At 33.1% G+C, this 23,307-nt stretch overlaps 2 protein-coding genes across 2 annotated transcripts in view; one reads left to right on the forward strand and one right to left on the reverse strand.

The window, feature by feature from the left end:
- The first annotated feature begins 250 nt into the window (after nucleotides 1-250).
- On the forward strand, nucleotides 251-637 carry LOC139504076 (uncharacterized). The gene has a single exon (XM_071294136.1). The coding sequence runs from the start codon at nucleotides 251-253 to the stop codon at nucleotides 635-637; it is 387 nt and encodes a 128-aa protein (XP_071150237.1).
- A 1,453-nt stretch (nucleotides 638-2,090) lies between these two features.
- Nucleotides 2,091-23,307, reverse strand: part of LOC139503561 (uncharacterized) — a 139,517-nt gene continuing 118,300 nt past the window's right edge. Inside the window, exons 120-134 of the mRNA XM_071293363.1 lie at nucleotides 22,741-22,911; nucleotides 19,936-21,950; nucleotides 19,308-19,556; nucleotides 18,258-18,491; nucleotides 15,684-15,854; nucleotides 13,010-13,165; nucleotides 11,990-12,175; nucleotides 11,349-11,435; nucleotides 10,328-10,656; nucleotides 7,856-8,448; nucleotides 6,888-7,279; nucleotides 6,035-6,247; nucleotides 5,486-5,649; nucleotides 4,790-4,901; nucleotides 2,091-4,029 (exon numbers count right to left, since the gene is read on the reverse strand). Coding sequence (XP_071149464.1) covers nucleotides 3,838-4,029; nucleotides 4,790-4,901; nucleotides 5,486-5,649; nucleotides 6,035-6,247; nucleotides 6,888-7,279; nucleotides 7,856-8,448; nucleotides 10,328-10,656; nucleotides 11,349-11,435; nucleotides 11,990-12,175; nucleotides 13,010-13,165; nucleotides 15,684-15,854; nucleotides 18,258-18,491; nucleotides 19,308-19,556; nucleotides 19,936-21,950; nucleotides 22,741-22,911 — 5,264 coding nt within the window. The 3' untranslated portion in view covers nucleotides 2,091-3,837. The remainder of the gene's footprint in view (nucleotides 4,030-4,789; nucleotides 4,902-5,485; nucleotides 5,650-6,034; nucleotides 6,248-6,887; nucleotides 7,280-7,855; nucleotides 8,449-10,327; nucleotides 10,657-11,348; nucleotides 11,436-11,989; nucleotides 12,176-13,009; nucleotides 13,166-15,683; nucleotides 15,855-18,257; nucleotides 18,492-19,307; nucleotides 19,557-19,935; nucleotides 21,951-22,740; nucleotides 22,912-23,307) is intronic.

Consider the following 23,307-nt stretch of genomic DNA (forward strand, 5'->3'; position numbering starts at 1 on the left):
CTTCGACTTCGCGATTTCGCGTTTTCGCCCTATAGAATATGAAAGGCAAAAACACAGAAACGCGAAATGGCCTTAACCGGTCACCATAGAGGAGGGTAATTTACCATGACTATCAAATTATAAACAAATTTATCCAGTTTTCAAATAAATAGGACCTCTGGCTTTTCCTTGAAGATAAGTCCTGGTCCATGAGTGGCACCCACCATGAGGCTCATGGTAAATCCTACACCATTAGTAGGCACCCATCATGATGCTCATGGCAAGTTCTACTCCTATAATGGCATCCATTGTGGTTCATGGCAAATCCTACTCCGTAAGTGGCATCCATCATGTAGCTCATGGCAAATCCTACTCCATTAGTGGCAACAATCATGAGACTCTAACAAGTCCTACACCATTGGTGGCACCTATTATGTGGCTCATGGCAAGTTCTACTGCTATAGTGGCATCAATTGTGGTTCATGGCAAATCCTACTTCATAAATGGCACCTATCATGTGGCTCATGGCAAATCCTTCTCCATTAGTGGCAACCATCATGAGACTCATGGCAAATCCTACTCCATTAGTGGAACTCATAATGAGGTTCATGGCAGGTCCTTCTCATGTAGTGGTTCATTGCAAATCATACTCCATTAGTGACACCAGGTGACTTCTGGCAAGTCCTGCTCCTTTATTGGCACCTATTATGTAATGCATTGCAAATCCTACTCCATAAGTGGCACCCATCATGTGGCTCAAGGCAGTAAGTGATTGTTTGTTTGCACATTATAATTGTGATCCTTATTTTGATGCCCATTAGGGATATTAAGTCAATCATTGTTATATGTTTGCAATACATTGTTCTAGGTCAAATAGAGTATGAACAAGAATGTGTCCATAGTACATGGATGCCCCATTCGCACTATAATTTTCCATGTTCAGTGGACCGTGAAATCAGGGTAAAAACTTTAATTTGGCATTTAAATTAGAAAGATCATATCAAAGGGAACATGTGTACTAAGTTTCAAGTTGATTGGACTGCAACTTCATCAAAAACTACCTTTACCAAAAACTTTAACCTGAAGCGGGACAAACGGACGAAAGGACGAACAGACCAACGGATGGACGAACGGACATACAGTCAGACCAGAAAACATAATGCCCCTCTTCTATCGTAGGTGGGGCATAAAAATAAATTTGGTAGGTCAGAATAAAGTGGAGAGAATGAAGAATCAAATACGAGCCAAGACTGAAGTTCAATTTGTCTCTTGAAAAAGAAATCATTTTCAATGGACGCTTTTTACTTAAGTTTCAGTTGGGAATTTTTCAAGACCCTGCATGTAAAGCACAAGAAGAAACTTTTTTTCATGTTTCAAGGGTGAAAAAGGATACTATGAATGAGTACCTTTTATACACAGCAAAAGATCATACTGGTCTGCTATAATAATCTATTAACATTCTATTCAAGTCAAATAAAGTCAAAAGACACCAGAGGTACCGTACCGTACATTGAATCTCACAAGTTGAAATTAACTGACAAAAAAAAAATGAAATGGCAAAAAAAAGATGAAAAAACAAACAACAAACAAACAGTTTACAAAACACAACATAGAAAACTAGACTGAGCTACACAAACACCACCAAAACCTTAACTCAGGTGCTCCATAAGGATAAGCAAATCCTGCTCCACATGTGACATCAGTTGTATTGCTCTTGTAAATTAAACTCCAGTGATAAATATAATTCGGTAAACATCTGTTTAAAGTCTGAAAGGTTTGTTTGAATCAAGGAATGTCAGGAGCCTGTTGTTCTGTGGTTGTCATTTGCTGATGTGGTTCATAAGTATTTTTTCATTTCTTGTTTTTAAAGAAATTAGACAGTTGGTTTTCCAGTTCGAAGTAATTTTGAGGCCCTTATAGCTAGCTCTTTGATGTGAAAAAAGGCTCCATGTTAAAGGCCGTACTTTGACCTACAAATGTTTACTTTTTACACATTGTGACTTGGATGGAGTTGCCTCATTGGTACTCATACGACATCTTCTTATTTCTATACACCAAAGAATTGGCAAAATGTCAGGATTAACATGCTTGATATAAATTAATACAATTAATAAGTATGCTCTATATTTATTTAGCTAAAAAAAAATAAGCAAAAAAGAAAACAAAATAATAAGTGATGAAATTACAAAATATGTTATTAGTTCATGATGTACAACATACATATACCGGTATATGAGAAAAAGGATGTACAACAAAGAAAAAATCAATGGACCAGCCATTTTGACAATATAAATATATGTATAAACAATTTTAGTCATTAAACAAAATATGGATGGAATGTCAAACAAGTGGACGGAAAATATCTACAATTCCGATAATCTACAAAAAATGTGTTTTCCATTTGGTCAAAAATAACATATCATCAAACAGTGCCATTTCAAGGGACAGTAAAGTGTGTTCACACCTTTAATAGTGGAAAGAAATACTACTGCTTCTAACAATTTATTTGAATTTTTTTTTGGCATAACATCTTTAATTTTTTTTATATCTATATTACAAATACTGAAATAACCCCCCCCCCCCCTTTTTTTTAAAATCCAGGATCTGCCCTGGTTAAGTCACAAAATTGTTATCTCTAGCAACTTATTAATAATTACATATAAATTCTTATTCAATTGTAAAGACATAAAATATAAATCTTAAAATCTGTAAAAATCTCTGAAATTAAAACAACTATAGGTTTGGGGTTCTCTAACGTTATTTGTAACAAAAGTTCTTTGATTACTTTTGGTTTTGATTTGATTTAAATTGTCCAAATGAAAATCACATATAAACATATATATTGCAAGAGAAGTATAAATATTGCAGATTTATTATTATTATTATTAGTTATGATTGCACATTATTGGAGGCTAATTTTAACCTTTGTCATCGTAAAAATCATTTAAATAAATATGTTAGTAAAAGTACTTTTTGATTGAAGCTTAAAATTGACAGCAATATTTGATAATTTTAATTGACAGCAATATTTGATAATTTTACTACAGAATATTGAAACATGATATTTTTGCAGCAAATAAAAGAAGATTATCAACTTTAGGTTTTTAGTAATTCTATAAATAACTTGAATGTTTTTGGTGTATAAATATAAAAATATAAATCTATCTGCAAATTCAACAATTTAACAATTTTAACCAAAATATTTGTAATGTAACCTTCCCCACAAAGGTTAACATTAAAATATTTTTCCTAACATCATTGCATAAATATATAAAAAAAAATTTTGAACAAAAGTAACCTAAGAAATAACATTCATTTGGGAAAAAGGTCAAAGATTAACAAGGGACATAACTGTGGACAGAAAATATTCATTGCAACATTTGTAATGTAACTCTCCCCACAAAAGTTAACATTAAAAATATTTATCCTAACATCTTTGCATAAATATATTAAAAAAATTGTCATTGGAAAAAAGTAAAATACATAAAAAATCAACTATCATTAAAAAAATTAAGTGAACTAGAAAGGACGGGAATAGATATCATCTATTAACAAGGGACATAACTTGGGATGGAAAATATTCATTAATATCACAGAATGCTTTTTGGACAAGTTTTTTCGTTTTAACAAATATTCTCCTTATTTCCAGGAGAGCTGCATAAAGTTGATGAATATAACATTCAACATGTTCAACATTTCAAAATATGATTAAAATTAACACTCAAAAATCATTATTTAGTACAAATGTATTACAATTATGATATAAATCTCTTGTATTTTGAATCATAAAAATGTTTCTCTACAAATATTCTAAGTTTCTCAACAGTTCATGTAAAAGTCAAATTTGAAAATCTGAAATTATCGCTTTTTTGATTTGAGTTCTTTCTCCTTCTTTGTGATATCTGCTTCAGTATAAGCGATTCTCTTCATCAGATCTTCCTTTTTGGCGAGGAGGGAGACAAGTTTTTCTTGTTCCGTGGGAAGACGACTATCGTGAGAGTTTGTCATGCTTTTGATACCTTCACGAAGCTCTGCTTCATTTTTCATTGTCTGCAATAGATTTTGATAAAGAGTTATAGATTTTTTTAAATAGAAACAAGTTTCAATTAACAATCAAGAAGGTCTTTTTAGAAAAAATCTAACAAAACATGTATAAGCTAAATAAATGTAAAAATGTATCACTATAAACTTCTCATTTCTAAAAATATCTCTATCCCTGTATACAATTTCAAGGGAGATAACACTCATTTATTTTGTGCTTTATGGAATGATATATTTATTGAAATAATAGATACTATGATAAGTTCTTGAAGCCTTCAAAAAGAATTTTTATTTTACTTTTTTAGATTTCAGTTGGTGGAAAACTTTAAGACTACACTAATATGAACAGAATCACAAATTATTATGTCATTCTTCAGCCATCACCAACTCTGTCATTCAAACCTTTGAAGGATAAATAAAATCAAAATCTCAGTTGGTACAGACTCTATAGTGCCTAGATTGAGGATAAAAAGGATTGATAGGTACCAGAGCCCCTTTTTTGTCATTACAATTATTGTACTGTACTGTTTTTTTACTATCTTGAACATTTTGAAATATCAACTTCAATTTTTGTTATATAGTTTAAACATGTTTTTTTTTGGCTAAACATGCAAAAGCAATGAGACACAAGTGTAAGTTAATTTTCAATGAGAGGAACTACTGATTATAAACCAGCTATACTGCCAAAGGCACTGAGGGGAGGGAGATAAATACAGGATACTCAGGAGCAAAAACAATAGTTGGGGTCATAGTTGTATAGTATATATACCTGGGCTAATTCTTCATTTAGACTGTCATTTTTTGTTTCAAGGTCCATCAACTTTGAGTCCAGTAGATCTCGTGTAGACCCAACAGGTGGTGGAGCTATCTGCTTCTTTGGACTGAAATACAAATTTAAATTTATTAAACATTTTAATATAACCTAAGGGAAATAATTTCATTTCACAGTTTCAAATTATACACACACAAAAAAATGATGAGACATGAAATTCACAGAGACAACATCTTTTCAAATATGATTAAAATTATTCAAGTTTATACTCATTAGAATAAAAACCAGTATGAAGAAAAAAGTGTATTTAGGTGAATTTTCTAAGTCCAAGGACCATAACTCTGCACAAAATTATCAGACCAGATCTTTATCCTGTTATTATAAAACTATAAAATAATTATCAAATCAATAACCTAAAGCATGATGAAAAAAAATGTGGAAAACTAATTATTCAAGTGAAAGGAGAAAAATTGCGACAACATCATCAGACCAGAAATATATCAGAACTTGATTTGTAACTTGAAAATATATACCAACTATCAAATTAATATCTTCAAGCATGATGATGAAAAGTGTGGACAACTGACAGACAGACAGACATACAGAGTGCAAGCCTAAAGTCCTCTTAGATTTTGTCAGTAGGGGACTAATAAAAAGAAAGGATGTTCTTACACTTTTGTCATGATAACCTACCTGGATTTTGGTGAAGTCAGTGGACTTTTGAGCCCTCTAAGTTCTGCCATTCTGACACTGACAAAGTCACTGGTTGTCATGATTCCTCCCTTAGCCATTAAGTACTGTCGTAATCTGGCATTACTGGCAAGACTTTCTGCACCATACAGTCTCTGTGACATCCTCTGTACAAACAAACAAAATATAATGTACAAATTTTGTATTTTTTACCAAACTAACTTGACAAAAAATAATTAAAACAACTTTTAACAAACAATTACAATGAACTAAACGAAATCAAATAAACAACATATTTAAATTTTAAATACTTCATTGATGTTTATTCAAGGTGAGAAGGAAGGTACTTCACTTAATATCATACCTTAAAAATATAGGACAATATCAGACTTATCACCAATTATTTTTTTTAAACATTTAAGCAAAATAAAGTTCCCAAAATGTTGACAAAATTGTGATTTTATATTATTTTTTATTCAACAGAAATTTTAGAATATCCCTGCACAGATTTTTAGTGCATGAAAACTTTTAGTAGAGAAACTTGAACTTTACCTGTTCAGAGAAATCAAGTTGTGTTGGTCCTTCAACTTTCATATCTACAAGATCTCCTATCACATTCATCTTCTCATCAGCACTTCTGGTCTGACCCAGGGCTGATTCCAGTGCAGTACGGGAACCAACAGAGGGTGCTCCCATCATGGATGATGCTGCAGATGAGCTATTAGTTCTGGAGAAGAACATATCTTGGCAGACTACTCGTAATGCCTGAAAAATTAAAAAACAAAAAATGAAGTAGATCTATGATAAGAAGTTAACCTGTGTTCATTTTTGTCTAATATTTGACCAAATGTTTGTCAGATATTCAGTAAATAATATAATGATGGCAAAATTCTTACTTCATTGTTCAACAATCATAATAATGAATGCATGTAAAAATTATAATTTATAGTATTTGTTTTTATAGGTGAGCATTTTAATTGACATATACATCACATCTTTTTAAAAATTTTACTTCAATCTGTTAGTTCAACTGAAAATTGTGCATTTCCCTTTCCCTTTTATAAATAAAGCCCAAAAAAATATGTACTTATTTCTTGCTTCCTAGTAGAAAAATATGGTACCAGTAGTTGTAAATTTCTGTCATTTTATCTCTGGTAGGAAGTTGTCTCATTGTAGGGCATACCACATCTTCTTATTTTTATAGGCATGATAGGTATGGTCACCAACTTGTATTTTTAATAATATTTTACATAGACTATCTACGGAAATAATGACTCCTTACTATAAATGTCTTGACTTTAACACTGCTTAACCAAAAATTTATGAAATATGCTATCATGGTCGTGATAATGAGGAGAAAGTATAAAGTAAAGAAATATTTATAAGTATATTGTGTTTGCCTTACCTTGTAGAATTCTCTCAAGAACAATGTGTTGGAATCATCAGTCATATCACCAACTTTAATATGAGCAAGTGTGTGTAAAATCACTACAACAAATTCACCAATGGAATCCATCCTCTCACGACGAACAAATATAATCCTACGACCATTTTCATAAAAGACAGAGTTCCTGAATGCATTCTTTCCGTAGTTGTTTGGTGGAAGATTTGATGCCAGAAGGAGGCTGACATCAGGTGTACCGATACTTTGATGGAGTAAGCGGATGACAAACACACCGTAACGATAGATGACGAACTGACTTGGTGTGATGTTGTTGATGTCGACTGGGACAAGGTCACCTTTACATTGCCATTGTGCGTCCTTGACATCCATGTAAGCCTGGCTGTAATCACCTCCTGTAAATAGAAATAGATTGAAATTAGTCTTTTATTCATTACTAGCCTTTTATGAATGAATATACAGATATGGTTTTGCTAATTGTTAAAGTTTGTACAATCCCCTATAGTTTATAACATTTATGAAAAGTAAAATCACAAAAATACTTAACTCCAAGGAAAATTCAAAAAGGAAAGTCCCCAATCAAATGGCAAAATAAAAAGTTCAAACACATCAAACGAATGGATAACAACTGCCATATTCCTGACTTGGTACAGGCATTTTCTTATGTAGAAAATGGTGGATTGAACCTGGTTTTATAGCTAGCTAAACCTCTTACTTGTATGACAGTCGATGTCATTTAAACTCTGGTGGATAGTTTATATCTCATTGGTGATTATAGAATATCTCTGTATTTTCATATGTGGTTTAAATTATTTTAACTAATCTGGCTGAGCCTAGTTTAAAAGTTATCATGAATGATAAACTATGAATTCATTCAAGATCGCTAAACTTTACTCATAAAATTACTGAAATAAAAAGACATTTCTGTTTCTATAAGCAGTTGCAAAAATTTGAATATCAAAGCTACTTACCCATTATTTTATCACTGGTGGCTCCACCTTCTGGTGTTTTATCTAACATCTCTGCAAGGTCATTAATCTGTTTAAATAGAGGAGACATCATTAACATATTGACCCAGTCTTGTTCCTGGTTTCCTGTTGACACAAAGGAGCCAGGGGCACCAGCACCACTAGGTCCACCTGGAGTGGAGTCAGAGCTGCCACCTACTGGTGGCAATCTACTTGTGAGGTCATCTTCTGCTTGTAATCTGGCTAAATCTTCACGATGTTCAGCATCCATGTCTAACAATGATTCTTTCTCTAACTTAGCCTTATTCGAATCAATACGATTTTTCTTCCTGGCATCCAATCTAGCTTGGAGGTTAGCTTTGCTGCGAGCCTGTTCTTCCTCCATGTTTGATTTCATTTTGTTGATATGTTCTTGATGTTCCCTTAGCAACCGTTCCTTCTCATCTCCATTGACATTCATCTTTTTGATCTCATCTTGTTGACGCCTATCACGTTCCTCAATTTGTTGTTTACGTAATCTTTCTTTCTCTGCCTCTCGATCTTTCTGTCTCTGCATTTCTCTACGATGTTCTTCTTCCATCTCTCTTTCCATATTTCTTTAAAAGATACAGATTTGGATATAGATGTAATGAACAATATTAACTTTATGTTCCTAATTCTTACTGAATAATCATTGAAATTTTAGATTAATTAAGGAATGACTAGCATAGCGGGTTATTTAACAGTGTGCACCACATTTTTTATGTTATTTCGAATAGACAGAAACAATATTACAGTCATTTCTTATAATTTAATTCTAAATTCAATTCTAAACCGTAGAAAACCATGAAAAAATTTTGATGACGTCACGGTCACATGACTAAATGATGTCTATGGGCTAATAACAAAATAACTTCAGCTAATCAGAAGACGCGTTGCATCCAAAATTAAATTATGATTCTATTATTGTCGATAGAAAGAAAGGAATCATCAAGTTAGATGAATTGACCAAACTAATAAAATAAAGAAAATAATTAAAAATGCAAATTTTCATATTTCCAATACAGTTAAAAGAAGATTCATGGAAAAGAAGTTGATAAGTGTATATAAAATCTTCCAAAGGAGATCCGACGAGGTCAACTGCAAACAAATAATCATTTAACATTCATACAAATACCATTAATGTGGTACCCAACACTTTAACTAAAATTAATTTGGCTTGTTTTAATTTCTGAAAATTTTGACAAAGTATTTACTTTGACCCTTTTACAAAAATATAAAAATTTCAAAAAATTTGAACCAACCGTTTTATTAGAAAAATTACACTGGTTATATAAAAGTTTGACAAACACTTATTTTGATCATTCAGAAGCTTGATATTCCCTTAACAACACAACGTAATTAAAACGTTAAGCTGATTTTACAGAGTTATCTCCCTGTAGTGTTAGGTACCACATTAATGCAGAAATTTTCAGATGTTTTTACTTTTGTAAATATTTTGATAATTTCAAGCTTTTAAAGGAGTAGGTCCAGTAAGACCCCTTTTTGGACCCAAAATATAGCAGTTTTATAAAATTGTTCAAATGTAAAATTTTAGTTATTTATTGAAAAGTAGAATGCTTCTGCTACATAAATATGGGCTGTTTTTGAACAAAACAATGCACATATATCGGGAACTAGTATCATTAAGTCATGCTAAATTACTGAAATTGTCACAATTTTAGCATTTGAGTTAAATTTTAGACGGTTTCCGTCGTAAATGAAAGTGGTCGCATTTGTGTTCATTCTTAATATTGAAATGTAAGTTGTATTTGATGATAATAAATAACATAAATAAAGGTTGAGGATGAACACGGATGTGGCCACTTTCATTTTTGACAAAAACATCTGAAAAGTGACATTTTTTGGCATATCTGATAGATTTTTCATATTTGAGCTTGAATCAGACCGTTTTTAATGACTTAATCCGTTAAAATATATCACATAAACTAATTGAATCAACTGAAATAGACACTTAAGTGTTTAAAAAGTGTTCAAAATCTTTCATCAGATGAACCTGAAAATTGAGGCCAAAATCGGCCCTTACCGGACCTACTGAAATATAAACATTTTTTAAAAGATCTCACATTTGGTCTTTTGTTGTACAATCACATTAGTAAAGCACAAAGAATCTTTTCATTTTTTTTAATTTCAATTAACTATGAACCTTATCAGAACAAAACAAGAATGTGTCCACAGTACACAAATGCCCCACTCGCACTATCATTTTCTTTGTTCAGTGGACCCTGAAATTGGATTTAAAAATATAATTTGGCATTGAAATTAGAAAGATCCTGTCATAGGAAACATGTATACTAAGTTTCAAGTTGATTGGACTTCAGCTTCATCAAAAACTACCTTGACCAAAAACTTTAATCTGAAACAGGACAGACGAACAAACAGACAGACCAGAAAACATAATGCCTCTACTATCGTAGGTGGGGCATAAAAACTCACTTAAATTGCTCCATCAGTTTCCTTTGTTTTTCTTCCTCTCGTTGTTTCTGTTCAGCTTTACGTCTTTCGTACTCATCTTGCATCTTTTTCCATACATCGTCTTTATAACGCTTAGCCTCATCAGTTGCTGATCGTGCATCCTCCTGGTATTTTTTATAGAGGGCGTCTTTAGGCGAGTACTGTTTCATGGCATCGGCCAGTTCGTTGAGTTGTTTTTCTTTGAGTTGTAATCGTGCATGAGTTTCCTGGATTTTCTGTTGTGGTGTTGTTTCCTTCTCAGCTTGTTCAAGAAGTTTTGTTGTAACATTGTCAAAGTCCTTTAGTTGTTTCTGAAAAAAATTATAAGATTTTTTTAAAGTATATCATATGTACCAGATTTTGAAGCTATTAATAAAGTATGGTGATCTTTTCTAGTGGTTCTGTAACACCAAATAAATGACTTATGAAAATTTGAAGTACACTACAGTAAGCTTAATTATGAAAGTTACACTGATTCAGAATTGTTCACAAGACTAATCTCTTAGATCACCCCCTATCTAAGAGGGTCTGGATGGGGGTCTGTTATTCTGTAAACATTTAATTTTCATCCCTTTTTTGTCTAATCTTTAAAAAATTAACCCCTTTTTTCTCTCATCTTCAAAAAATTAGACCACGCATTTCTTTAATCTTCATTTTTTTTGCCCGTTATTCTCTAATCTTCATTTTTTAAGGGCATTATTCTTTAATCATTTAACCCCATCAAAACCCTCATCTAAGGTGGGGTTCCTGATGCTCAGTCTTTAGTTTTCTTTGTTCGTTTTTTTTTTTTTTTGCAATGGCATTTTCAGTTTTATTTCCGACTTACATGAGTTTAAATATCCTCTGGTATCTTTCATCATCTCTCTCCATAATCTCAAAATCTAAGATTTATGCTGAGAAAATCAAGAGGTTCCAGAAATCAAAAGGAGTGACTAAAAACCGTTCAAAGGTGGTGCTCCTGACCATATTTAACTTTGTGGAACATACAGATTATATTTCTTACCTCTTGTTGTTTCCTCAGCTGTTCTTTACGAAGAGCCAGTTCTTCAGGTGAAAGGTCACTGCTGTCAGCAATCAGATCCTTCATTTCCTAAAATATCAAATGCAAAACTATTTATAGCTTCATTTAGGTCATTTTTACATTTTTTTTTAATTTGCTATTTAACCAGTCAGCAACAAATGCAATTATTCAATGATTAAAAAAATAGATGTCACATTGTGTCCATTGGACACAGATGATGCCATAGCTTTCATATAACCTTATAAAGGGGCATAACTCAAGAACAGTAAAAGTGACACCACCCAAATTTTGACCTAGGTCTGTGTTTTTTGGTAATATGAATTTTGATTAAATTAGTTTTTAAATATTTGGTAGAGGCAAACTCAAGTTAGAGAACAGAAACCAGTTTTGAGACATGAGTACGGACAAGGTTAACACTTAATGACCCATCCAGTGATGACTGAGTCATAAAAATAAATGAAAACCAACCTCCATATTATTCTAAACCTATTTCCTCCCAATACATACCTCTACTGATCTCTAACAATTTAATCAGTTATGAAAAAATATAACAGGTTTGCATACAAGCCCCATTGTAACTTTATTGGAACAGTTGCCTGTTCAATTTCTGTACCAGTACATACCTGTTCAAATACAGCTAATAATCTGTCTCTTTCTTCATTTCTTCGTGATTCAATGTCTGCACGAGCCCTACGACGTGCTGCTGCCAGTTCACGTGCGAGTTGGTCTTCCAGGTGAATAGCTTCCTTCAAATGTCTCTGTCTGAGGACTGAGTATATCATGTTTTCTGCTGTGTCATCATCTTTTCCCTACAAAACATATTTTCCATCATATTATAACATGTAATAAAATTGAGAATGGAAATGTGGAAAGTGTTAAAGAGACAACTACTTGACCAAGGAACAGAAAACCGCAGAAGGCCACAAATGGGTCTTTAACACAGCAAAAAATATCTCACTACCGGTTCAGCGAGCCCTAAACAAAAATGTTCATTTGTTCAGTGAAAATGGACTTCATACTAAACTTCCGCACTTCATACAAAATGTACTTCAGTCAACGCTTTTACATCCCAATGAAGTTACAAAAAGAAGCATTCTTCATTAAAACTTTTGCTTAAAAGGGGAGATAATCATATAATTAAGTTTTATAAAGGATTGTGTAGTACAGGATCAATAATTTTAGTTTCTACCAATTGTTCCATTATATTTATATTTGTATGCAACGTTTCCTGAAATGGTAATTATTTATCTCCCATTTTTGGCCATTGTTCAACAACTGCAATAACATACAAGGGTCTGAATGAAGATCCTTCAATTCTGTATTCTTATTTATTTAGCTACATTTCTCTTTTCTTTTAAAAATTTTCCTCATATTCTCTAATTCTTTATATTTGAGCACCCCATTATTCTCTTTTCTTACATTTATGGAAATTTTCAGCTATTCTTTATAAGTTGTCCTTTGTTCTGCACGATTTGTCTACCATATTAATCTCTACTCTGTAAACCCCATCCAGACACACATTAATGAATTTACCGGATACATGTATATGTGTAATTAAAGCATTAAAACTCAAGTACTAATAAAAATCTGTAGTTTAAAATGTATATTCCTCCTATATCTACTGGATAACCTCAAACACTAACCTTGACATTCTCAACAAGTGCTGACTTCTCAATAATTCTGGCTAGTTTCTCATTCAGTCTGTCTCTCTCTTGTTGTTGGCGAGCCAGTTCTTGTTCTCTTTCTATCCTGTGTTTATCCTCCAATGTCTCTGCTCTCTTTTTCTGTCTCTGTTTTATCTATTTAAAATATATTCTTATGTAATTAATATAATCTTGAGTGTAATTAAAATATTTATCAATTATAGAAAGCTCTTTACCTCATAGCTTAAAGTCCTCTGAATCGTGGAAACTCTCATCATAACATTTTCAAGTTTCAATTCAAACTAGATATCATTGAGATGGGAGCCATCTCTGTGGGCCCCGCGGTGAATAATGTGCATTAAAAAATTGTATCTTTACCATAGGACATGGGTTTGTCAACTGAAATCAAAGTTTTTGACCTTGACCTTTGACCTAGGAAGTTGTAAATAAATTATGACACACCCTTTGGTGTTGGTTTATAAACATGTCAAGTATAAACTTTGAAATGATAACGGTTCTCAAGATATAGAGCGGACACGATCTTTACCATAGGACATGGGGTTGTCAACTGAAACCAAAGTTTTTGACCTTGACCTTTGACCTAGGAAGTTTTACATACATCATGACACACCCTTTGGTGTTGGTTTATATACATGTCAAGTATAAACTTTGAAATGATAACGGTTCTCAAGATATAGAGCGGACACAATCTTTACCATAGGACATGGGGTTGTCAACTGAAACCAAAGTTTTTGACCTTGAACTTTGCCCTAGGCAGTCGTTCATAAATTATGACACACCCTCTGGTGTTGGTTCATATACATGTCAAGTATAAACTTTGAAATCATAACGGTTCTCAAGATATAGAGCGGACACGATCTTCACCACAGGACACAGGGTTGTCAACTGAAACCAAAGTTTTTGACCTTGACCTTTGACCTAGGAAGTTTTACATACATCATGACACACCCTCTGGTGTTGGTTAAAATGGATGTTAAGTATAAACTTTGAAATCATAACGGTTTTTAAGATATAGAGCGGACACAAAGTTAAAGTGTTACGGACGGACGGACGGACAGACGGACGGACGGACGGACAGATGGACAGACGGACGGACGGACAGACTGATCACTATAGGGCGACCCGCCTTAGTCGGCGGGGCCCTTATTGTTTGTCAACTGAAATCAAAGTTTTTGACCTTGACCTTTGACCTAGGAAGTTGTAAATAAATTATGACACACCCTTTGGTGTTGGTTTATAAACATGTCAAGTATAAACTTTGAAATGATAACGGTTCTCAAGATATAGAGCGGACACGATCTTTACCATAGGACATGGGGTTGTCAACTGAAACCAAAGTTTTTGACCTTGACCTTTGACCTAGGAAGTTGCACATAAATTATGACACACCCTTTGGTGTTGGTTTATATACATGTCAAGTATAAACTTTGAAATGATAACGGTTCTCAAGATATAGAGCGGACACAATCTTTACCATAGGACATGGGGTTGTCAACTGAAACCAAAGTTTTTGACCTTGAACTTTGCCCTAGGCAGTCGTTCATAAATTATGACACACCCTCTGGTGTTGGTTCATATACATGTCAAGTATAAACTTTGAAATCATAACGGTTCTCAAGATATAGAGCGGACACCATCTTCACCACAGGACACAGGGTTGTCAACTGAAACCAAAGTTTTTGACCTTGACCTTTGACCTAGGAAGTTTTACATACATCATGACACACCCTCTGGTGTTGGTTAAAATGGATGTCAAGTATAAACTTTGAAATCATAACGGTTTTTAAGATATAGAGCGGACACAAAGTTAAAGTGTTACGGACGGACGGACAGACGGACGGACGGACGGACAGACGGACAGACGGACGGACGGACAGACTGATCACTATAGGGCGACCCGCCTTAGTCGGCGGGGCCCTAATTAGTTGACAGATAGTGGTTTCTGTACATTGTTTGTGAAAGTAATTCTTACTCAATTTATCTCTTTCTTGACTTGATAATTTTTATTTACTCAACATGTGGCTCGTTTGATCTCAGTTCTTCATTGGTTGAAATACAATTATGATGTTGAAATTTTCTTGCTTTCCTCTGAACTTCCTGTTGTGACAGCATGAAAAAAAGGTGAGGATACCTAATGACTTCACATAGAAAGAACAGATCTTTTTGCAGGTTTTTGAAGGTTAAGATTGTCTGAAAATCAGCTGAGAAACAGATTACACCACCAAATCTTGTGCAGTAATAATAATTATCCACTCTTGATAGTAAAATTTGAAATATTAAAAACACTCAGCAAGCATTGCGTTTTATTTTGAAAATTCAACTTTCTCGAGTGGACAAATACTGTGGATTCATTATTTTTCGTTGGATACCAATTTTCGTGGATTTCTTGGGAACAGTTGATCCACGAAATAAAATGTTCCAACGAATTCAAAATTTTCTATAGGCTTGTATGCAGACTTCGGCAAAACCACGAAATTAAATATCCACGAACATGTAAGTTTTCCTCAATCCACAAAAATTGGTACCCACGAAAATAAATGAATCCACAGTATTGTATCACACTAGATAGTGATATAATCTATATGTAAAGAAATTATAACAGACCAATCACATGCTTATATTTGTAGACATGTGAATCTATAAGATTCATTACCTTTGCTTTTAGTACATTGTTTTGTCTTTCTCTCTCTTCATCAAGATTTCTCTCAAGGGCAGCTAACTCTGCTTTATGTTTGGCCAAGAGTTTCTGGTATTCTGCATCAGTGATATTAGGATGATGCAGTGCGATGTCTCTCTCAAATTTAGACGTGTGGGCCTCTAAAGACTAAAAAATAAATAAAACAAAATTAAAATCAGTTTGGAAAGATTTTATCTTTTAATTTAATAAAAATTGTCTTTGAAATTATAAATATATAAATATACCTAGTTACACAATAAAAAAAATAAATAATGCATTTCAAATTCAATATTGTTTGTCCCCAATGGTTTTTGCAGATTTAAAACTGTTTGTGTGGTTATTATTTTCCATGATCTTTGTGGGTAAAGAAGAACCTTGAAAGAATCTTAAATTATATCAACTAAGAATAACATCTTTTTTCCACAAATACAGATTTTTTTATTGATTTTTTTATTGATTGAACCTTTGCTTTAAAAGGGGAGATAACCATATAATTGAAGTGTATAGCCAGTCAAGGTCGTTAAAAACTTCCATTTGTTAAATGAAATGTAGTAAATTTATCTATTTTGTTGTGGATGACCCATTTCTTTTTTTTTGTTCTTAATTTAGAGCTGTTTTCTTATATTTTATCTAAAATTTCAATCATTCATTTTACTTCCTATTTACAATTTTTTGAACAACCTGTACCCTTGAAAGAAAAAAAATTGATGACCAATATTTTGTTAAATGTATTTTTGAAATTAGCATGATATAAACTTTGTCTATGCAATGAATACTCCATTAAAATATGTTACTGTGGATTCATTTATTTTCGTGGGTACCAATTTTCGTGGTTGGAAGAAAACATGCACATTCGTGGATATTTTATTTCTTGGTTTTGGCAAAGTCTGCATACATTCCTTTAGATAATTGAAATTCGTTGAATATTTAAATTCGTGGTTACCCTGTACCCACGAAATCCACGAAAATTGGTATCCAACGAATATTGATGAATCCACAGTAATAAAACATGTCATACCATTTTCATTAATAAATCCCACTATTGCCAAGTGTATTAGGTATAGTAAATTTCACCATGCAAATAACAAAAATATTATGATATGTGATAATGAACCAACTATTTCAAATATTGGATATCAATGACAGATACAGATAATAGGGAGGAATGTGGAATTTGTGAAGGGTAAAAGATATGCGAGTGTAATCTGTGTGTGTAATTTCAGGTAATTTGGCACATGTAAATAAAACATGTTTCTTGTTATCTTTGTCCTTGTAACAATGTGTATAAATTCTGGTATGGATGTATCAAAATAATTAGATGATTTTAAAAACCATGCATGCACATCATTTACATTAGAGATTTTAATGTAGGATTAGGATTAATACCAACAATAATGAAACAAAAACAACCATGCACCATTTTACTTACCACCTGATAATGTCAAATAAAAAAATAAAAAGTTGATTAATTATGAAAAACATTTTTTTATCCAGTCATGTATAAAGTAATTGCAATTTTGGGTGAAAATATAAATATATAGTTGGGATTGGGATATCAAAGTAAATTAATTTATTTAAGAAACTAAACCATATTTTCAGATTGAATTATAGATAGCAGGCATACGACATACAAATGTATAATTATTGGTCTTTTACTCTGATCATCTCTTCCTGAAATTGCTTTGCGACGTCAAAGGAGAAGGTTCACGAAGGGTAAAAATTGGCCCTGATTTTTTTATGTTTTTTAAATTGGGGCAAAAAATTACAAATGTCACATAGAAATACTTGTGATAATACAACTAAGACAAAAATATTTTTTCTGGCACTTTCCTCTACTATTTATGGAGCAAATGACCCCTTAAATGAGCATAATTTGTATTAAAAGGTCAATTTTGGTACTTTTTGTCCATAATTTTAATTGTTTTTGGCATAATTAATCTTGGCCTTCATCTACGATCCAAAAAGTCTTTATATTGATGAAATCTATATCAAAATTGGAATCTTTTGGTTACAACACATTCTGGATCATAGGTGGCGGCCAAGGTGTTTCAAAAGCTTTTAGGTTTGAAAAATGCACAAAATCATCATATTTTGACAAAATGTCCAAACTGGGCTTCTTTTGGCTAATATCTTGTAGTCTTATGAAAAGAACTGATATATTTAGCATTTATAATTTTGAAATAGACCCATTTACGAACCAAGTTGAGACCTTTTTGGTGTTTTATGATAAAGTTGATATTTTAGGCCATTTTGTGCCATTAGTGAACCTTATCCTTTGCTGGAGCCTGCATAATAACTTTGAAATAGACTTGTATCATCAAACATTTAAAATAGCTTTCTACATGGTATGAATTTTAATCATTGTTGAAGGCGCAGCATGGTTACCTATATTTGCATATATCCACTTCATTTTGGTTTTTGTGGTTATGTGTCTCATTGGTGTCATACAACATACCCTTATTACAAAATTACAGCATGGAAAATTTGTGAAGAACTAAAAATACATGTCATAATACTAAATGTTTTCATGTAATTGTCTGAACAACATACCAATTTCTTCTGACTGGCCATGTTACCATCAATGCTCTGTCGTTCAGCATCAAATTCATCCTCAATGTTTCGGTTCATTTTCCTGGCTTCGTCTAACTGTTTCTTCTCTATTTCTTCCTGTTTAGCTATCTGTTCACGGAGAAGTTTTTCTTGATCTGCGGTCATCTTTTCGCCATTGACCTTATCATTAATTTGCATAATGACTTCAGCTGTGTCAGCATCACCCTTAGCAACCTATAAATAAATTAAATCATAACTGATTAATAAAATCCTTTTTTAGATTGAAGCAATCAACTCTAAGACATATCTTTTCACTTCGTAAGTCATATCTATATTACAATAAACAAGAACGTGTCCATAGTACATGGATGCCCCACTCACACTATCATTTTAAATGTTCAGTGAACCGTAAAATTGGGGTAAAAAATCTAATTTTGCATTTAAATTAGAAAGATCATATCATAGGGAACATGTGTACTAAGTTTCAAGTTGATTAGACTACAACTTCATCAAAAACTACCTTGACCAAAAACTTTAACCTGAAGCGGGACAGACCAACCAACAAACAGACGCACAGACCAGAAAACACAATGCTCCTCTACTATAGTAGGTGGGGCATAATTCTAATGTTAAGTTAATAAAATGCAATAAATGTAAAAAGCGATGAATTAACACATATTAAAACTGTTTCAAATTTGTATTTAACTCACTCCAGTTAATGTGTTTAAGTTATACTATCTAACTTCCACTTAGTAAACAAGACTTGGTTATATTATCTACCGTAACTCCCATTTATCTGGTAGATGTGTTTTGGTTATTCGATTATACTCCCAATAACATGTGTTTTTGTTATTCTATCTAACTCCCACTTACATGTGTTTTGATTATTCTATTTTACTCCCACTAACATGTGTTTTTGGTAATTTTATTTAACTCCCACTAACATGTGTTTTTGGTAATTTTATTTAACTCCCACTAACACATGTTTTGGTATTTCTATCTAACTCCCACTTATATGTGTTTTAGTTATTCTATTTTACTCCCACTTACATGTGTTTTGGTAATTCTATCTAACTCCTTGGAAACTGCCTTCTCCTTTTCAAGTTCATCTTTCAGACGTTTCTTGGCTGCTAGTTTGGCCTTGACCTTGTCCTCCATTTCTGACCTTTCATCGTCAAAACGATTGTTCATCTTTCTCATCTGTTGATGGAACTGACCCATAATACGATCTCTCTCCTGGGCAGACTCGTTTTTCAATATTTCCTTTAATGCATCTTCTTCTGCCTTTCTCTTTTGTTCCTATATAAACAAGATAAAGAATTTATGTACAATTGTTTTAATGTTGAAAAATAAAATGCTTCAAATTTCACATACTAGAAGGTCATTTAGTTATTTAAAAACAAATAATAAAATGAGGGACAGAATATTAAAAAAATTATGTGAAAAATAGTAACACGACAATAAGTCACAAGACAATAGATAGCAATTAATTCAGTTCACATTTATTTTAATTCTTGAAATATTATTTTTTAACTAGATTTAGATAACCTCAATGTAAATTTTGAAAACAAATCAGAGCTTAAATCCTATACTACTAAAATTATGTGTTCTAAAGGTAGGCAATTCATGCATAAACAAAGAGATATTTTATAGAAGTATTTTATAAAAATTGACAAACCTGTTCCATGAGTTTCATTGTATCCAGGATAGCTTGTTCTTCCATCATTCTATCAGCATCATTCTGCATTTCCCTGGCTTCCATCAGTTTTCTCTTTTCCTCTTCACTGAGATTCTGATCTTCATCTGCTGTCAAACTTCCTGCCTTCTTTCTTTCCTTCCTTTCTCTCAGTTTCCTCTTCATTTCTTCAACCTGCTTGCTCAGTTCATGTGACTTTTTATTAGCCAATTGAATCATTTGTTCTTTCTGTGCTTTGGATAAGTCCATGGCTCTGATTTGCTGTTCTAGTTCTTTGTCAATGTCAGCAGGTTTGACCTTGTCTCCTTCATCTGCACTCTTCTTCCTCATTTCTGCCATCATTTCCTCTTGTTGTTTTTGTAATCGTAACAGATCCTTCATCAATTCTTCATAAGATTGGTTTTGGATGCTAGGAACTGAATCAGCAGGAAGTCCCTGGGCCTGTGCTTCACCGATGTGTTTCCTGTGTAAATCTTTCTTTCCCTGTCTACGGTGCTCTAGAAGTTTCTGTCTAAGTGTGTCCAATTGTTTCTGTTTATTTTTCTCGAATGATTCGTTCAACTTTTGCATATTAGTAGCATAGTCCATCATGACCTTCTCTTGTTCTTGTTCAGTTTTAACCTTTGCTAACTTTCTCTCTAAATCAGCCTTGGCCTCGTCTATAGCTCTCTGTTTATTTTTCTCACATTCATCAAGAGTGTCATTAATTGTATCCAGTTCATTACGTTTTAGGTCATTTTCTAGTTTTGCAGCCTCATAAGCTTGCTTTTCAAACATAGCTCTCTGTAATTCTGCTTGAGTGCCTTGATTCTTTCCACCGAAAATATTTCCATCATCTACAGATGAATTTTGTCCTCCTGTTCCAATCACAGTACCGCCCATACTTGAAGTCACATGTTTAACTTCTTCTTTGTCTTTCTTTTTAGATTTTTTGTTGTTATCTTTTCCATTCTTATCCTTATCTTGATTGTTACTTCCTCTGTCCCCATCTTGACCTTGACCTTGGCCCATATTAGTAATGTTTGTAGTGTTTTGAGAACCAGCAATGTTCTTGCCTGAATTGATCAAGTTCAATAACTCTGACGACAAAGTGAATGGTCCTCCTGATTCTAACATGGCTATCAGTTGTTTGAGTAATGGTATAAGTTCAGAGTCTTTTTCACCGGTATTTTCAACATCGCCATAAACACCTGACAATTGACAATCGAAATCACCAGCCAATAGAGCCTCGTGTGTCAATACCATCTTAGCTTCGGTAGCACACAATTCAGATCTCTCTCTAGCATACTCTAGAGCTGAGTGTGCCTCGTCAAGGCCATGCATTCTGGTGATAATATGATCCTGAAGTTCTGCTTGAAGTCTATTCTTAGCTTGACGATATCGTTTCATAGCAGTGTTTTCTGCATCTGGATTCATGGCCCCATCAAGGTCACCTAATTTGTCCTTGAACTGTTTCTCTTCCTGTTGAAGTTTGGTGTAGAATTTTCTAAGAACATCACACAACTTAACATGGGCAGCTATATGAACTTCTTCATGGCTGTGTTCATTGGCATCTCCTTGTGTCAAGACAGCAACGACATCTGGTGGGACAACCAATGAATATTCCTGTTCTGCGCCACCACGTCTCTGGAACTCTCGCTTCTCACTTTCAGACATATTGTGCACTTCAACATCAATATCTTCCAAGAATTTCTGAATTGTCTTAGATGTAACTGAATCCATGTCAAACAATAATTGTTGGGCCGTCTGGTGTTCTTTGTATGTGACTTCTTTCTCGTGTTGTCTTTGACGTCTCCAGTACGTACGACGAGCAACTAACTCCTCCTCTAACATAGCGAGGGCACCTGGTGGTGGTTTTTTCTTCCTAGCTCCACCTGTTGATAGAGTTACTGGTATTGCAAGACCATTATCTGGGTTGCTACGGACACTGATGACAGGGGACATAACTCCTGTTACAGGATCTACTGCTTTCTTACCAATTGAAATTGGCACCAAGCCTGTGAAATAGAGATTAAAGAATGTTTGAAAGTGACACATTTCAATTATCTTTTACCAAAATTGTACAACATGAATGATGGCTGAATATTTACAAAAATCTCATTCTTAAAAAAAGCACAGATTCCCCAACTTAACCATTCAGTAATGTGAAAATTTTGAAGATTTTTGAGAATATTTACAATCAAAATTCCTACGACACTCACAAGAAATCTGACTTAAAGTTAGTGATTTATTGTTGTAAGCTTTACAAATGCTTTAGTTTACTCAATGATGATGAGATATAAACAACTTGACTGATTTGTAAAGAACTTCTCAGTACAAATCCACCATATAAGTGAATTGTTAAACCATAATAAAAATATGTTTTTAGATTCTCATCCAACTCACTGAATTTGTCAGAGCCACAACAAATTTTAAATAATTTTGATATTACTCTATATTTTTTCTAATTGTACAATTTATAGCTCAAAATGAAACCATTCCACTCAAATTAAAATAAATTATCAGATCAGAATCTATGATTTTTTTATAATGGCTTTATTTGGTACATTTGGAGATATGAAGTCAAATGCAGATAAACAAGTCCACCTCAGTGTGCAGGATTTTCTTGCTGTGTTTGGCCTTCCACTGTTTTTTTTTTTACTCTTGTTGTCTTTTTGACACATTCCACATTTTCATTCATTATTTTATAGTGAGACTATTTCTAACTTTGGCTGGGAGAGTTTGTTTTAAAAGATCTTAGGCCACTTCTATTTTTTTTAGAATAAGTATAAAATAATATAGCTTTACCTCCTCCTTCAGGATCTTCCATGGTGCCACCTAGTGGTACTGTGTTTCCTGTCTTTTTGTCTGTGGCAGCACCTAGAATGGGTACTTCCTGTCCACTACCTGCAGGGTCCATCATGGTTGTTCCAACAAGAATGGGTAGCAATTGTCCAGTCTTTGAAAATTCATACATGCCTGAAAATTAATTAGATTTTTGAACTAGAGCTTCTTTTGTCAATCATCTGACAAGTACAATAGTTAATCACTTGAATTTACTTTCAGTAATATTTGTGTAATAGACAAATTCAAAAGAAAAGAGTTAGGAAGATTTTTTTGAATAAATTTGTTGGTAAAAAAAAATCCCGTTTTTTAAATTTAATTTTGCAGGCCTTTTGAAGCTGACTATACGGTATGGGTTTTGCTGATCAATGAAGGATGTAGTGTGACCTTTAATCTAACATCCATGTCATTTGGACTTTGATGGAAAGTTGTCTCTTGGCAATCAAACCAAATCTAGTTATTTTCATCTTCATGCATGGTAAAGGATTTGTTTGATGTTTTAGGCTGTAGTCCTCTAAAGTTGCTCATTTC

The sequence above is a fragment of the Mytilus edulis genome, chromosome 14 (assembly GCF_963676685.1).
Source record: "Mytilus edulis chromosome 14, xbMytEdul2.2, whole genome shotgun sequence".
Taxonomy (NCBI): domain Eukaryota; kingdom Metazoa; phylum Mollusca; class Bivalvia; order Mytilida; family Mytilidae; genus Mytilus; species Mytilus edulis.

Bases quoted from the DNA above. Each gene is read 5' to 3' on its own strand.
- LOC139504076 (XM_071294136.1), top strand. From the start codon at position 251: ATGCTCATGGCAAGTTCTACTCCTATAATGGCATCCATTGTGGTTCAT.